The 17,710-nt window shown below is 35.6% G+C and overlaps 1 protein-coding gene across 1 annotated transcript in view; it reads right to left on the reverse strand.

Moving 5' to 3' along the window:
• Window positions 1–4,248: 4,248 nt before the first annotated feature.
• Window positions 4,249–17,710, reverse strand: part of LOC114054129 (suppression of tumorigenicity 18 protein-like) — a 351,033-nt gene continuing 337,571 nt past the window's right edge. The window contains exons 21-23 of the mRNA XM_027877273.1: window positions 10,114–10,217; window positions 7,159–7,302; window positions 4,249–4,550 (exon numbers count right to left, since the gene is read on the reverse strand). Of these exons, the coding sequence (XP_027733074.1) occupies window positions 4,410–4,550; window positions 7,159–7,302; window positions 10,114–10,217 (389 nt within the window). The 3' untranslated portion in view covers window positions 4,249–4,409. The remainder of the gene's footprint in view (window positions 4,551–7,158; window positions 7,303–10,113; window positions 10,218–17,710) is intronic.

Here is a 17,710-nt window from a genome sequence, read left to right on the forward strand (position 1 = left end):
ATTGTATCTCCTTGTATTTCTTATATTATATAATACAATCCTTACATTGTCTAGTTGTTTTTCTAATGAGATGTTTCAGACTCTCTTCTATTTTTTTCTAGTTTTGTTATTTCTTCTGTTTTATAATGTCATTCAAATACACTTGCCCAATTCTAGTTTTTAAGGAATTATTTTCTTCTTTAAGATTTTGTATCTATTTTTCCAATTGGTTAACTTTTTTTCCATAATTTTCTTGGATAGCTTTTTAAAAGTTTTTTAACTTCTTCCAATGATTCTTTTTGGGTTTGTGACCATTTGACATTAGTCTTTGGGGTAAGAGTGGCTTTTGTTTTAACCTCACTATTTATTCTGAATGTGAACCCAGATCTTCTTTAATGGCAAAGTAGCTATCTGTGGTCGAGTTCTTTTTCTTTTACTTACTCATTTTTATTTTTTAATTTTATTTTTAGCAGCTAAATATCATCATCATCAACATCATCATCATCATCATCATCACATCAAGTTTTCATCCCTAATTGTGGGTAATGTTGCCCCAGGCTTCAGATTCTTCTTACTGTTGTTTTCTGATTTCTGTCCTGGAGGCTCAGCCTCAAGGACTCCTCTCCTCCTCCCTGAAAGTCATAGTTAGGGCTCCAGCCATGCTGGAAAAAGACTGGGTACCTTCAAGCTTTCAAAGGAGTATGATCCAGGACATGTTGCTCCACTGATCTGAGCTCTGTAATTTTGTGACCTGGCTTTGGGTTTGAGGAAGATTTGCTCTACTCAGGCTCTATCAGCCATCTGAAAATCTCTGTTAAATTAGAGGCAGAATTATAGGCTATATTTTGGCCTAGAATTCCTGTCCTGGTTATTTTTTTGCAGATTGGTCTAGATGCTGGAAGTGAGATTCTGCTCTGCTTCTGGGGTCTGAGCCATGCCACTACTACTGCTGCTGGTCCCATTTCCTCATTTTTAAAGATAAGAAACTGAGACCCAGTGAGGGGCCTTGTCCAAGGACTTGTCCAATGTCATATGGGTACAATAGAAGTGAGATTTGAGCCCAGGTCTTCCTAATTCCAAGACCAGCAGCCTTCTATTCACTCTCATATACTGTCTCTAAATGTCAATATCTTATTTAATAAATGAATTGTAATTTTCTTTTAATATTGAAACATAATATCAATCAGAGGTGTTAAGTATTTGCTTAAAATTAATATTATACATGTGATTTGGAAATTTTACTGAGTCAGTAGACATTTTTAATTTCCAGAAATTTTATATTAGCTTTTTATGTTTTAAAATATATAACAGCTGTTAGGAGTCAATATAACTTACTGGTACCTTTTTAGTCAAAAGCTGCCAGTGATTCTCAAAGCAATTAATGTTTGAATGTAATAATAATTTTATTTCTCCCTTAAAAATGAAGAGGCACTTGCATTTTTCTTATATTTGAGAGCATCACAATCCAACTTAGCCATTCAGTACAAATAACTCACTCAAATGTCTCCTTTTGTGGTATAATTTTAAAATTAAAAAAATTGTTTTGAGTATTAGTTTTTCTCACATGTAACAGACTTATTATTGACCCATTGTCATTAAGATGTGATTTTCTAGTCTTGAAGAGTGGCCAGTATGCTCTTAGGCACAGATTATTTTAGGGTTGAGAAGCAATTTTGGAACTGCATAAGCACAGCGACTGAACCGTTATATTCTGGGTGATCACCCTTCCTTTGCTAAAGATTACTCCACTTTTTATTCAGGCCACTGGTAGGTGCTCAAGAGTAATAAGTTTCTAACTTAAGCCAATAACATAAGTCCTTCTCATTGGAAAACTTGTCGACTCAGTGACAAAAATCAAACTTGTGGCTTTACTGAATTAATCCATGTAATCTTTTGAGAGACTGTATAACAGGCCAAGTATTCCTTGCACTTAAAAGGTGACCAGTATTCAAAAAAATCAATACCTTGTTAGTAATGCATATTGATTAATTATATGACATTATTGGATTATGTATAGTTAATAAAATCTTGAACAAATTGCAGCATATTTCATTATCAATTTTTATTTCCTACCATACACCAAATGTACAGCACAGAACACAATTTTGTTGTTTTGATGTAAGAAATATTAATTGTATGAAGAAACAGTATACAAACTACTCCAAATTAAAAAATGCATACATTGTTGCTTTTTTTTTTTTTACAAAAAGCCTAATGTACAATATAGCTCATCAATGGAGTTGAACAGAAAAAAAAATCAGTGCACATTACAAAACACATCAAGTACAAAGGAAGCAAATAAATACAAATATACTTCACAAAACATCCTGAGCAAACAATCCAAACACAGATAAATTAACCTGAAGCCAAAGAAAATCATAGTAATAAATACATAGGTTGGTAAGAGATTTCTTTTAAATTAAATAAAATATATAAGAAATTTGTCAAAATATTTAGTTAATTAAATTTCAGTCTCTGTCATGAATGAACTTATTTTGTATGCATTCAACAAGTACTATGGAGCAAATATGTTTGCAAGGACAATAACGTTCAAAGCAGATTCTGTTTGGTGTCCCGTGTATATTAGACAGCACATATGGTAGCTTCTTTTTCAAACTGATTTCAAAATAAACACAGCTCCTACCTAAGAACATACATCTTATTTTCACTAAACTTAGATTTGAGGCTTTCAATGAGCCCCCACCCAAAAGTAAAGCCCCACTTAATGCAGAACAATAACCACAGTGCATGAGAGTGGAATTACCTTTGAATATTACTTTCATTTTGTGCAGTTAACAGTAATAATAGTGGCATATATCAAGCCTGTGAATGCCATCACATTCAGTCTAAATAGAAATGAGGCTAATAAAAAATAAACACTTTTGTTGTAGCACAGAAAATTAAGCACACGCCAAGTCCATGTATACATTTACACTGAGGCACATCTGCACATGAGGTGTGTGTGCATACCAAAAAGGCAGTTTAGCTGGTTGTCTATACCTTTTTCTTAAAAAAAATAAATATAAAAAAACTTTTGAAACAATGTTTAATTACTTACAATCCCTGAAATAGACATTGCCTTTGTTATAGCAACTACTAAACTCTGATCCATTCAGAAATTCATAGTCCAGGCTAACTAACACACACACACATCCTGGGGTGCTTGGGCATGTGTATGATAACACTTGGTGCCCCGTGAAAAGACTGGCAACAGGTTTATAGTTGTCTTGTTTCCTAAGGATGGGTGAAACGTCTCATTGTGTTGCTATGGTTTGGATTACGAACATAAAAAATCAAAAACAAAAACAAAAACAAACCCACCCCGCAACTAGATTGGAATCAGATATTTGCCTCTGTTGCTGCATTTTTTTTTTTGCTCTTTTGAGTCAAACCGGTATGCTAAAGTATTTCAGGGGAAATTGGTATCTACAAATCTTTTCATTTGGATGCTTTTGTATTTTCTGAGTACAAATCTTTATTGGTCTTGTCCCTTCTATATCTATTGCACCAACGTGTGCTACTAACACCTGCCTGGTCATTAAGCCTTCTTGCCTAGGGATAAGAGTTGTCAACTATCTGAGATGACTTCAAAAACAAAACAAAACAAAACAACAACTATATCATTAAAAGAATTCTTTGAATTTCTTTAAAATATTTCAAATCATAAGAGTACATGTAGACTAAAAACCACACAGCCACGTCAAATGCTTTGCTGATTGCTATGCTTCATTATTGCTAACATGCTGGTTTCCAGCATACTGTGCTTTTAGGAGTGCGAGTTTTCCCACTAGTGGGCAGCATTTCTCTTTTCACTCTTTCCTCCTGCCGTCTCATAATGACCTCAAACTCTTTCCCAGTACAAAGTCATTGAAAAGTAAGCAGTATGCAATGAAAATCAAACTAGACCACAGACCACTCCTTTAGGTAACTGGTTCTTTCACACATTTTTTTTTGTTATGTTTATTTTTCCGTACAAACCCAGCAAGTTATTAAGTTTACAGAGTAACTTTTCAGTCTATTTAAAATCCCATTGGAAAATAAATTAATAAACACATTTGTAAAAATATGGCAGGCTGTAAAATGCTGTTAAGATAAAAAAAATCTTTGATTAGAAATAAATAAAAAATATAAAAAATAGTCACACATACTTTTTACATATGCTTTACATAAAAAAGTGCAAAGAAAGGAACAAAAGATACACATAGTAAAATAAATAAAGAATACTAATTGAGTGCATCGCTGTTAACCCAAATAGTCGATCGTGTTTTTCTTTCCTTTTTATGTCAGCTGGGAAAAAAAAAAATAGTGCAATGTTGCAATTGTAAATGCAGCACGGCAACCTATACGCCTTAGCAGTACACGAACCCCTAACAGATCCATCTGGAGTTGACTGCTGTTTGTAATTTCTGTTGCCCGGCAGCTCTCACATCCTACACATGGATACCCTTCACTGCCTGTTTGATACTTTCCAGCAGAGCTTTGCATTCCGGGGAATAGTCCCGCTCCAGATTGCTGTACATGTCTGTGAGTGTATTTACATATGCTTCGAAATTCTGCTCACTGATTGGTCCCTGAATGAAGACAAAACATATTATACCAATCACAGAAGCTCAGACTGATTCACAAGGTATGTTAAATAAGGGTAACAGTGAAGCAATAATCTAGGCTAGTGAAGTGGGAAGCCTAAGGTCACCAGGATGGGCAGAGACCCAAATTACCATTAGGAATTTAGGGGAGAGGAAGAGTGATTGGGTGTGTGGTGGGACTCATCTGCTCATTTTATACTGGGAGGGGAGGCTTAATTGGATTAATGTAACTTGATTGTATGGTAAAGTACATTGTTAGCCAATTTAGAGTAGCAAGATGTGGCTGGCTACTGGACTGATTTTTCAAAACAGAAAACAGGCATGATAGACATCTTTGAAATAAGCTGTAAAATGACAGGGGAGTTCCTTCCAACAAAATAGGAAAATTTTTGATCTTAAGACTTACCATTTTTAGAAGCCAAAAATGAGGGCTTATCTTAGACCAGCCAGCTTCTTCAATGGTGCATGACTGGGGGCCAGGAGAATTAGGTGTCATTCCATCTTTTCTACTAACTATCTGGGTGACAGTTGACAGAGTATTTAACCTGCCTTGCTTCAGTTTCCCCACATGTTAAATGAGACACATGCTCTATTTTCCACAGTTTAAGGATCAAATGAGATAACAGATGTGGAAGTAATTTGAAAGACAAAATATCACACAATTGTAAGGTTTTATTATCATTATTACTATTATCATGTTCCAGAGAAGTAAAGCTTTCTTAACTCTTGAGATATTGATGGTTATGTGTCTAGATAAAGTAGATGAGTATAATTAGTTTTGTTTTCATAAATCTCCAATCTCTGCTTCATCCAGTCTTTGGTATTAGTGTACTGAGTTATTCTTAGAAAATCACTCAACCTCCCTATGCCTGCTTGTTTTCCTCACTTAGAAAGTAGAGATAGTTATACTTATTTGTAGAGCATTTAAAAAGTCAGAGATTAAATAAACTATGTAGGACTCTTACTACTTTAAGTAAATTACATTGACCATGGAGTGTGTATAAAAAGAAAAGAGGGAATAAAAATCTGAAATAAGATTAGTGGCATAGTTAATAAATGATACTGCAAAAGAAAAAAGAAAAAAAATCAGAAACTATTTTAAAGATGGTCAGAAATTAAAAGTTTCTTTTATTTATAGTAACACTCCTTCCCCCCCCCCCTTTTGGATCAAGGGATATCTTTACTATAGCTTATAAGGATTTTATATAAAGAATCTCATCTTAGAATTGGTCAACGAGACGGTTACATTCTAGAAAGGAGTAAATTTGAAGTTGATTCTTTTCCCTTTTAAAATGGGGAAAACTTCAAAATCCTTTGATTCTCTAGTTAGGCTGTTCTTTTCTATCCTAGACCTTTTTCAAAGGAGGTCGAAAAATGGTTTCAGGGAAGGCATTCTGACAGGTAAACATTGGCATATATGAGCTATTAAGCATTTAAAAAAGAAATATATCTATATCTGTATCAAGATACATATATATACATACATACTGCTTTAAATGTATAGACTTTAAAATATATTAAATTTGTTAACATATTAATAATAAAATGAATTAATATTATATGTATAGTTTCTTCCCTCCACCTTTTTTTAACCTCATTGTATTTGCATACTGCCCCTTCTATTTTGTAATGAAGAAGATTCACAGGTTAATTATTTTTCTAAAGAGCTTCATAATTGTTATGTCTTAAATGATTACTGCAGACACAGGCTTGATTTGGGATATTGGGAAGTTCAGTAAGTAACTACTTCGTACACTGAAAAGCTGAAGTACCTAAGTACTTTTACGTGTGAGTTTTGTAAATAGAAGAAAAGAAAGGGTTTTCTTTTTCCATTAGCTTTTTTCTTAAACTCCTTCAGGTCAGTGTGCAGGACTTTGCTTGGGCTAGTTAAAAGAGACAAGTCTTAGATCTCCTGTGTGTTTGGTGCTGGAAACAAAGGGATAATATGTTACAAGAAAAATGTCCTAGGAAATTGTCACTTCCTGGCTGCTTGCCAAATGCATCAGTTGTGTCTTAGAGAAGTTAAGTAGCTATAGATTGTTTTTGAAGTATCCAATTTGAAGACAACATTGGTAGAATTTTGACTTCCTATTGTTATTTTTCAGGTAGAATCTATGTTAGAGAATTATTTTCCTTGGATTGGAGTTGTAAGTGTTTTCATTGCTGAAGGAAGAGCTACTGGCAGTACTCCATTGTGTCCATGTTATTTAATAAAAAAGGAATAATCTCAAACTTCCCTATCACTCCCTAGAAATCAGCTTTACATTCAATGAAACATTTCCTTTTCAGCCTGTATGTTATATTTTAAAAATTAACTTCATATGACCTCATTCACTGAAGAGGTATATTTTTTCTTGGTGTCAGAAAACTTTAACCTTGATAATATTTATAACAATAGGTATTTATCAAGTTCACACTGAGAGGGATTAATGGAGGGTAAAATTATGAAAATGTGTCAAGTAGCTCTCTGATTACTGAACTGGATTCCTGAAAGCTGAAATGTTGCTCAGAGGCAGCCTTGTCCTGAATTGTGAAATAACATTGTTGATGCCTCTGACAATGGAGAAGGTGAAGTTTGGGGGCTTATACTTACCATCTGTGGAAGCTGAATGTCAGCAAGACTTGAGATGAGGGCTTGGCTCAGGCCAGCCAGCTCCTTCAACAGGCTCTCATTGTTCTGTTCGATAAGTTTGTTTTCTTCTTCTATTGTTTTTAAATTGCTCTCCATAGATGTGATCTAAAATGGAAATAACTTGACAGGATGAGAAGTTGCATCTTGAAAAGAACACATAAAGTTTATCTCCAATGAGAAAAAGCATTAGATTTTAATAGGTGCCAAAGTATATTAAACCTTAGCTACAGATGGTAAAAGACATTTACCACTTGCATCACACTCCTGTAAAAGCTCAAGATAGGGCAAGGTAGTTACTTTATTTCTAAACTAACCTACTGCTATTGCACACAAAATCACATTTAACAAATTTGAGACTATGCCCTGCAGTGTAGGTGAGCATAATCTTGATTTCAGATAGATCAAACTCCCAATTTCCAAAATGCAGGACTGGAGAGGTTATGAGAAAAACCGAGGTGAGAGGAGGGAAGAAAAGCATCTGATTATGTATTCTTCCTTATTGCTTTTTCTGGTGACCCTTCTGATTTGCTATAGGCAATGGTGCTAAAAATTCTGGGTGAGGCTTCTATCTCTAAGTTGGAAGAAGGTAGCTATAGGGTACTTGGTAACAACAACAACGACAATAATAGCAGCTAGCATTTATATAGTATTCTAAGGTTATAAATTGTATGTATGCCTCAAGAGGTAGCTAGGTGGTATGGGATAGACCTGGAGTCACAAAATACCAGAGTTCAAATTTGGCCTCAAACATTTATTAGTTGTGTGTCCCTGGGCAAGGTCCTTAACCTTTCTCTATGTCAGTTTCCTCAACTGCAAAATGGGGATAATAACAGCATCTACCTCCCAGGGTTGTTGAGAGGATCAAATGAGATAATATTTGTAAAGTGCTTAGACATAAAGTGCCTGATACATAATAGGTGTTTAATAAATGCTTGTTTTCCCCTTATTTTATCTTCATAATAACTATGGGAAGTAGGTACTATTATTATTTCCATTTTATAGATGAGAAACTGAGTTGGGGGAAGTTAAAAGCCTTGTCCAGGCTAATACAACTAGCAAGCATAGGAGGATGGATTCAAACTCAGGTCGTCCTAACTCCAGGTCCAGTGCTTTATCCAATGCACAACCTAACTGCCTTTGGACAATGGGTAGGAAACATATGGGACTAAGTGGTAACGTGATTGTATGGACAGGAAATCTAAGTTTTAGAGTCTGAACTGAGAATGGTTTCAATTCAAGGTGAAGTCAATATTAAACAACTACTATTGACATACTGTGTGATGTCATAAAAAGAGGACACTTGGAGTCAGTTGACATGTTCAAAATCTGGTATGAACATGTGCAGGTCATTTACTTCTGTTGAATTTCAGTGAACTTGTCTGGGAAATGAGTACTGTATAATAATGCTTTTACTTTCTACCTGAAAAGATTGTTGTGAGTAAAAAAAAAAGAAAGGTCTTTTAGGAGAGGGACTATTTTCTTTGCATCAGCATTGTCTCCTAAAATGCCTGGCACACAGTAGGTGCTTGTTGAATTGAATTTCTTTACAATGATTTTATAAACATTAAAACATAACTTTTATTATTATTGTTCTGTAAGAGAATTGTGCAAGGGCCTGAGAGAGATACAAAAATTAGATAAGATACTATCCCTGCTTTCATAAAGCACAGAAACTCAGGTTTATTTTATTTTCCCTATGAAATCATAGGGAAAGGAAATTATTTAATAGTAGAGATATAAAGAACACATTGAAGGACTAAGCATCATCAAATGAGACAGCACATTTGTACATATTAGAGATAATAGGATGATAATAGGATAATAGGAGAATTTGTAGTAAGTTGTGGTAAATTTGTGAAAAAATTATATCAATTGGCACCATTGACAAGCCCAATTTTTCTGGGGTTAAAAAGTTGATTTATACTAATTAGATCATTAAGTTAGGGACATAATTTTTTTTTATCATGATTTTCTCTTGGACTACGTAGAACATATCTTTCCCAGAATTTCAACTATCAGTCTTACTTATTATTATTGTCATTATTATTACTATTTTACAAAATCTCTTCTGCATGATCATTATTATATAACTATTGTTATAGATTACACATATGTTCATGTGTCATATTTGTTCTACTGTGTTGTAGAATCTAAGAGGGCAAGAACCTTATCTTTGTTATCTTTGAAATGACCCTGTTCAGTGGGGTCAATTAAATATGCCATTTAATCAATGGTTGATGAATAGAAGAATGGATGAGTGAAGAAGCCTCCAGGATACCAGATCGATATTAAGAGTTCACCTGGATACAGTACTTTCCAGTTTAATAACCACACACATTTATATAGTCCTTTGTGGCTTATAAATACCCTTTGCTCACAATACCTTTTAAGGTAAATAGTGCAAATATTATCCAATTAGAAATGAAGACTCAAAAAGATTAAATGACATGCACATGGTCAAACAGTTGTTGAGTTTCACCACCAGGTTGCAAAACCAGGTCTTTCCAAACTAAGTCCAGTGATACACCACTATGCCAGGGTTCCTTCCAGCAACCCCATGTTTGTTAAGTAAGGCAAGCATTATTACCCACTGCTTATAGAGAAGAGGAGAAATGAAGTGATTTGCCCTTTGTCACAGGGCAAAATTAAGATTTGAATCCAGGTCTTTTGACTTCAAATTCCATGCTTTTTCTTGTTTTCATGTTATTTCTCATAATCAAAGATCAGACCAGGAAATAGATGCTTTTTCATTTTTTAAAACATTTGCCTAAAGTATGAAATTTTATAGTAGTCAAAACCCTAGTTTACTAATATGCTTATTTTGGTGTTCAGGTATTTGTACTCTGATTCCTTTGGAGAATATGCTAAGTCTCTGTATGTTAATTCTTTTTAAAAGATTTTTTTAAAACATTTTACCTGGGTCTGGAGTTTCATCATGTCTGCTTCAATTTTAAGGTTGGATTCATTCAGTTCCTTTATTTCCTCATCCAAATGCCTAATTTCCTCATCACTCTCTAAACCTGTGAGGAGGCAGACAGTTTAAAGGTGAGAGGAGAAATGGGCACACATGAAGCTATCTGACCAATGTAAAACAAGGCAAACCTAAAATACAGACATTCCCAGTGCAACTTCGCATCTTAATGGGAACTGGTAAGTTTTGATAGGAAAAACAATGACAAATACATATATCTGGGAAGTGAGGGGCATTGGGCAATATGAGTTGGATGATTTATTTTTCTTCGTAAGAAGTTTAACATACTCTCAGGAATCTAAAATTGTCAGGAAAAAAAAGTAATGGAAGTTTTAGTTAGCCTAATGGTATCATCTTATACAGATGACTAATTTTTAAATACATTTAACATTGGACTGTGCTGGACATAATTTAATATTCAAAGATTCCAAAGGCATTTTAGGACCTTGCAGGACTTCAGAACTGTCATTGTGAACATCATTTGCCCCTTTATACAATATTGTAGACTGGCTTGAATCTGCCCAGACCATAGTACCTACCCTTTAACTTTAATTAGCAATACTTATTTAACTTGATCTAATTCTTCTAGGTTACAACTTTTCCTCATCTACAGAGGTTTTAGGCACTGATTTAAAGCTCAACTTCTTTAAAAGTTGCTTTTTAAAAGTATGTAAATTTGGTGTGTTTATTCATCATTTGTTTGGTCTTGGTTCCTCTCTTCACCCTTAAGGAGACTGAGGAATTTTGCTCCTCAAAGGAATCTGATTAATTCAGTTTCTTGGTTCTCTAAGATCTGGATAAATATGAGCTTACTGTCTCCCTAAAGTTACTTTCAGGAAGACTGAGATATTTTGTTGTTGTTTTTTGGTGAAGCAATAGGAGTTAAGTGACTTGTCCAGGATCACATAGCTAGTAAGCGTCAAATGTCTGAGACCAGATTTGAACTCAGGTCCTCTTGACTCCAAGGCCAGAGCTATATCATTGTGCCACCTAACTGCCCCGAGACTGAGATATTTTAAGACATACAGTCTAAGTTCTTTAGCCTGATGTTCAATCTACCTGGCCCCAAACTCCCTTTCCAACTTGATCCACACTACTTGTAACAAAACTAAAGTTCTCTACATTCAGTGTTTATATTCATAATGTTTGTTATGTTTAAAAGCATTGTTAAAAAGCAGTAGAACAAAGTTCTTTGTAAATGCTTTTTTTCTGAAATAGGATAATAAAAACCAAACAAACAAAAACCCCACAACTGTTAGCAGTTGCATTTTACTAAAGAATCATATAGTGTATTAATTAATCATTTATTAGAAGGGAAGTAGAAGTAATAGATGGGAGGCACATAGAAGAATGACTATGACCTGGATAATGAAAGAGTTTGCTAGGTAATTGCAATAAGGTTGGAAATTGAGGGTCATAGAATTTAAGGGGGACATCTAGGAGCTGCCCACCAGCAGGAGTATTTCTTTTATTGGCTGAAATTTGGGATAGCAGTGAGATGGGAAGCAGTGAGAACAAGACTGAAAGGGTATTTTTAAGAACACAGGCTGAATGGAGCAGAAAAAGATCATTTAAAAGATGTATCCTTCCTAAAAGTGCCTCTTCATGGTATGGAACTTTAGTGACTCACCATTGTCTTGGGTTAAAATACAAATATTTTTTTTTTTTTTTTTTTTGGCATTTAATGCCCTTCCCAATCTGGCTTCAGTTTATCTTTTCAGGCTGATGACATATTACTTCCTTCGTGAACTCTCTGCTCCAATCAAATTAGCTTATTTGCTTTTCCCCATTTAATCACATCCCTTCTGTAGGAATCTTCTTTTTCCTCTACTCCACTTCTTGGAAACATCACTCACTCACTCCCACCCCCTTATGCCAGCTGCCTTTAAGTTCATGTCACTTCTTTCAAGAAGCCTTTCCTGATAGTTAGCAACACCCCCCTATTACTGTGTATTATTTTGCATATATTTATGCAAATTTGTATTTACTTGTATTTACTTATCTGTGAACATATTGTATTCCTCCAGGAGACTATAAGCTCCTTAAGGGCACTATGGTAATATAGTACCCTACTTGGTGGCACTATGGATAGAGTGTCATATATGGAGTCTAGAAGACCTGAGTTCAAATGTGACTTTAGATACCTACTAGCTGTGTAATCTTGGCAAGTCACTTAACCTTTGTTTGCCTCAGTTTCCTTATCTGTAAAATGAGGATAATAATAACTACCTCTCAAAGTTGTTTCAAGGATAAAATGAGATAATAATTGTAAAGTGCTTAGTATAGTATCTGACACATAGTAAATGCTATATAAATGTTAGTTGCTATTATTATCATTATCCCCACTTCCATCACAGTGCCAAGCACATAGTTGGTGCATAAGAAATGATTGTTGATTGATTGATGGATTCTTGAAAGCTTTGGTAGTGGAACACAACCTACAATAAATCCTTCTAAGATGGACAGAGTTTGCTTAAGGATGTAGAGATATATTTACTACCTGAATTCAAAGAGGTTCTCAACCAGAAATTGGTGACCAGGTGATTAACTGTTTGGGTCAGTCACCACACTCATGGAACTATCTATGAGATCAAGAGAGATTTGAAATTTACTCTAGTGGAAGGAGTACTTGCAATGAAGGAAATCTTTTGAAATATTGAAGAAAAAGAAGAGGATGAATATAAGCTTAGAGTTGAAGAACCATGGGCTAGATTTTTCTTTTGCAGATAATGTATAGTTGAGTGAGACTTTGCCTCAAGAGACAATTACTCAGTGTCTCCCTGAAATTAGAGAGATGTGATGGCTGTGATGCTTAGTTTTGGTACAGTAAAGTGGCCTGCTAGCACCCTCACTTTGAAGCATATGGGTGTTGGACAAATTAGGTTGCTTTAAATTAATAATTATAATACATCAATTTAATAAATTAATTTAGTATAATTATAACACATTAATAATAAGTATAATAAATTAATAAATTAAATCAAAGTTGATAACTGACATTAAAGTGGAAGATGGCATCAATCTATTTAAAACTTGCTTCTTTGTAAATTGGTATCTTATAGAGATCTCATTTTTACTGACATTTTAATTGAGTTCTATCTCCAAATACATCCTAGTGCAAAAGTTGGACTAAGTCACTCTCCTGCTTCCCACTGACTAGAAGCTAAAATACAAGTGTCAGGAGGCTTGGTATTTAAGGCATTCTAGAATTTGGCACCAACCTATCTTTCCAATCTTACTTAACACCACTCACTTTCACATAATTAATAATAATAATAATAATAATAATAATAATAATAATAATAATAATGAGAGGCAATGTAGCACCACGAATAGAGAACTGGCCTGGGAAGCAAAAAGGCCTGAATTCAAACTCTTCTGACATCTGACAGCATGCCTTTGGGCAAGTAACTCAACTTCTCAGTGCCGTAGGGGACTCCATGACTTGTAGAAAGCTGCTTTGTGGATTAATGGAAGGAGATTCTTCCTCAGGAATTCTAATGAAATCACAGATCCTCCCTCTGCACATATTACTAATAATAGCTCATGTTATGCAAAATACATGGAAAGAATTCACTGTTTTTATATAACATCTTATTTGATCCTCACAACAAGTCTGAGAGGTAGATCTTATTATTTCCTACTACATATATTCCGGCCCAGTTGGACTTCTTCCTCTTTCCTGATTTCCTGTACTTTCCAGCATCTATGCACATATACAGGCATCCCACAAGCACAAGGCCTTCCCACAAGCTAGCAAAGTCATACATTCCTATTTTAGAAAGTCCAGGGAGGGATATGGCTTGAAGGAAGTAAATATGAAAAACACCTGATGGTATTATTTGGTAATAAACTCAATATGAGTCATCAGTGTAAAATAAATGCTTGTTGGAAAAAGTACAATGTCAGCTTGCACTAATGGTAGTATAGTATGCAGATCAGTACTCCAATACTTAAATCATTACTTTGATGAATCAATCTATGATCTCATGGGTATGGGTACTCCCACAACAATCTACCTTCTCTTCCCCTGTGATTCTTGTCTCTGTCCTTCCATAAAATCCTCATAGAATTTACACAATATACTAGATGCTTTATAGTTACTAATGTGAAATTAGACCTATCCATTTGTTTCCCCTTACCTTTGTTACATGACTAGCCCCTTTCCTTTTCTGCTTATACATTTTAGGACTGCATTATGATACAATTGAAAGAGCACTGGACTTGTGATTCAGAGACCTTGGTTCAAATCCTGTCTCTGTAGTTTTACTGTTTTACTTTCTGTGACCTTGGCAAATCACCTCTTATCCTCAGTGCCCTCATCTGTATAATGATGGGTTTGGACTAGTTGATGTTGAAGGTCTTTTTAGGGGTAGCTAGGTGGCATAGTGGATAGAGTGCTGGCTCTGGCGTCAGAAGGACCTGAGTTCAAATCCATCTTCAGACACTTACTAGCCCTGTGACCCTGGGCAAGTCACTTAACCTCTTTGCCTCAGTTTCCTGAACTGTAAAATGAGAATCCTGGAGAAGGAAATAGCAAACCATTCTAGCATCTTTGCCAAGAAAACCATATAAATGGGGTTATGAGACAGAACTAAATAACTAAACAATAATTGTTGTAGATTATATCTGGAGTACTATCTTTAGTTCTGAGGAAGGGGTGGGGGCAACTCAGTGTCTTTCTAGCACTCTGACAGCAGAGGGTACCTGGCTCCAGTGTTAACAGCCCAATATTTCCCATTCAGGCCTGGAGAAACAAGTGGGGAAAGCTTCACCCAGGCCTTGCTTCTTCTTTTAGTCCGAGATTTAATACTATCCACCCCTCCCTCTGCCCATTAAGCAAGGAGGAGCAAGTAGAGTGACTAAGGACATGAGCTTCTGGCCCTTGTCAGGTAACAACATCACTTTGAGACTGGGGCATTGTATTTTATGTGCTACCCATCCCTATGGCCAATAAACTCTCACTACCTGTTTAAGTTCTTTGTCTCCTCATTACTCAGTTAATGGCTATCTATGAGCAAACTATTCTCAACCTCCACCTCCTATTCTCTAATTTCCATCCTCTTCATCCCTACCATAACCAAATCCCACTCCAAGCATGTCTACCCCTTCCATAGTGAATACATTTCTTCATTCTGGATTTCTTTCCATCATGCTTCTTTTATCTATTTGTTCTCATTGAGAACTGGTTCCCTTAAGATGATACTGAATCCCTGGCTATCCTCTCTAGCACTATCTCTCCCATCACTCATCACCCTTCCCCTCCCAAAATAAATTTACTGAGAAGTCAAAATATTCCTTGTACTCCACAGTCACTTTGGTCTCTCCCATTGCCATCAGCACTCAAGAGCCTCTCCTATTTTTATGTTTAATTAATTAAAGTTTTCTATCCTGTTCAAACTATAATAGTTGTTACATCCTTGTTGTTTAGTCATTTCAGTCACATGTGACTCTTTTTTTATATTTTTTTTATTTTTAGTTTTCAACATTTACTTCCACAAGATTTTGAGTTCCAAATTTTCACCCCATCTTGCCCCTCGCCCCACCCCAAGATGGCATGTATTCTGAATACCCCTTGCCCTAGTCTGCTTTCCCTGCTATCTCTCCCCTCCTTCCTCTTCTATTTTCCTGTAGGGCAGGATAGATTTCTGTACCCCATTTCCTGTTATTCTTATTTCCCAGTTGCATGTGAAAACACATGATTCTTCATGACCCCATTTGGGGTTTTCTTGACAAAGATACTAGAATGGTTTGCCATTTCCTTCTTCAGCTTTTTACAGGTGAAAAACTGAGACAACAGGGTTAAATGACCTGCCCAGGGTCACACAGCTAGTAAGTATCTGAGGCCAGATTTGAAAACAGGAAGATGAGTCTTCCTGACTCCAGGCCCAATCTACCAATACCAATCCCTGTCTACCAAACTCTTTTTCTTATACTAGAAAACTTCAACAGCCATATTAATGCTGTCAAATTCCCTAATCTTCCAATTCCTAAATATCCTTAAAACTATGACCTCTCCACCTCAGCTATACACCAGAATGGTCATACTTTGGATCTTGCCATTATCAACAAGTATTCCACTTTCTGAATAAAAAAACAAAACAAAACAACAACAACAAAACAACATTCCTCTAACTGACCATAACTTTCTATCTTTCCATTTCTTTCTAATCCTCACCCACTCTAAACCTATTCTTTGCTCTCATTGAAACCTACAGTCCCTCTATTCCTCAGTACTTTCTCAGGCCATTACCCTTGCTCTGACTTTACTTTCTTCCCTTCCCAATCTTGATCTGCTTATTAACTATTTAACTTTCAGAAGATTTCCCTTTTAGTTATCCCCATCCCCTGTCAGTCCTCAATCTCTCCCTATCTACTAGTTCCTTCCCTACTAATTTAGCTAGGAAATGCCTTGGATAGTGACATGGACCTGGAATCAGGAAGACCAGTTCAAATCTGGCCTCAGGTACTTATTAGCTATGTGACCTTGGCTTTATACTTTACCTCTGCCTCAATTTGTAAAGTGGGGATAATAATGGCATCTACTGGGGCAGCTAGGTGGCACAGTGGGTAGAGCACCAGCCCTAAAGTTAGGAGGACCTGAGTTCAAATCCAGCCTCAGACCAAACACTTGACACTTACTAGCTGTGTGACCCTGGGCAAGTCACTTAACTCCAATTGCCTTAAAAAAAATAATAGCATCTACTTCCCAGGGTAAGAATAAAGTAAGATAATATTTGCAAAGTACTTTGCAAACCTTAAAGTGTTGTATAAATGCCATTATTATTATTATTATTATTATTATTAATTCCTAATGCATTCAAGTCTTTCCCCTCCTTAAGAAATTTTCACTAGGCTCTACTATCTCCTCAAAATCCTGTTCCACATCTCTTCTCAATTTCTCAAACTCCTAGAAAAAGCTGCCCATTAAACACCCATTATGTTCGTGTTCTCTCTTCATGCTTGCTTATCATCCTTTGACAACCTAGTTCCAGTCTGTTTCTCCTGTCTCATTAGACTTTCTCCTTTCCTTCCACAATCTGAAATTCAGCCATCTGGATCTCTCTATTCCCCATACATAGCATTTTCTCTCTGATCTCCATACCTTTTCACTGCGTGTTCTCCATGCCTGGAATTCACTCCTCACCTCCACCTCAGAGAATTCATTTCTTCTTTTAAGATGCATCTCAAACACAATTTCCTATATGAAATCTTTCCTGACTCCCCTTTCTGGATCTCCTCATCTGCCCCATCTGCTAGTATTCTTCCTTCCTAATGACTCTGTATCTAACAATTTGTATTTATTTCTACTTATTCTTTATATGCTTATGTTATGTACTTGTGGCTTTTCCCATTAAAATACAACTAAGCTCTTTGAGAGTAGGTATTGTTTCATTTTTTGTGTTTCTATTTCTGGTGCTTAACACATGTAGTACGTGATTAATAAATGCTTATTGATTGTTTGATTAATCTTTTTCAGAGTACTATATTGTGTCTAGAAGCTTGTAACCAATAGGGTGAGGGGAAAATTTATCCCAGGAG

This window comes from Vombatus ursinus, unplaced genomic scaffold (genome assembly GCF_900497805.2).
Source record: "Vombatus ursinus unplaced genomic scaffold, bare-nosed wombat genome assembly UNPS02014812.1, whole genome shotgun sequence".
Lineage (NCBI taxonomy): Eukaryota > Metazoa > Chordata > Mammalia > Diprotodontia > Vombatidae > Vombatus > Vombatus ursinus.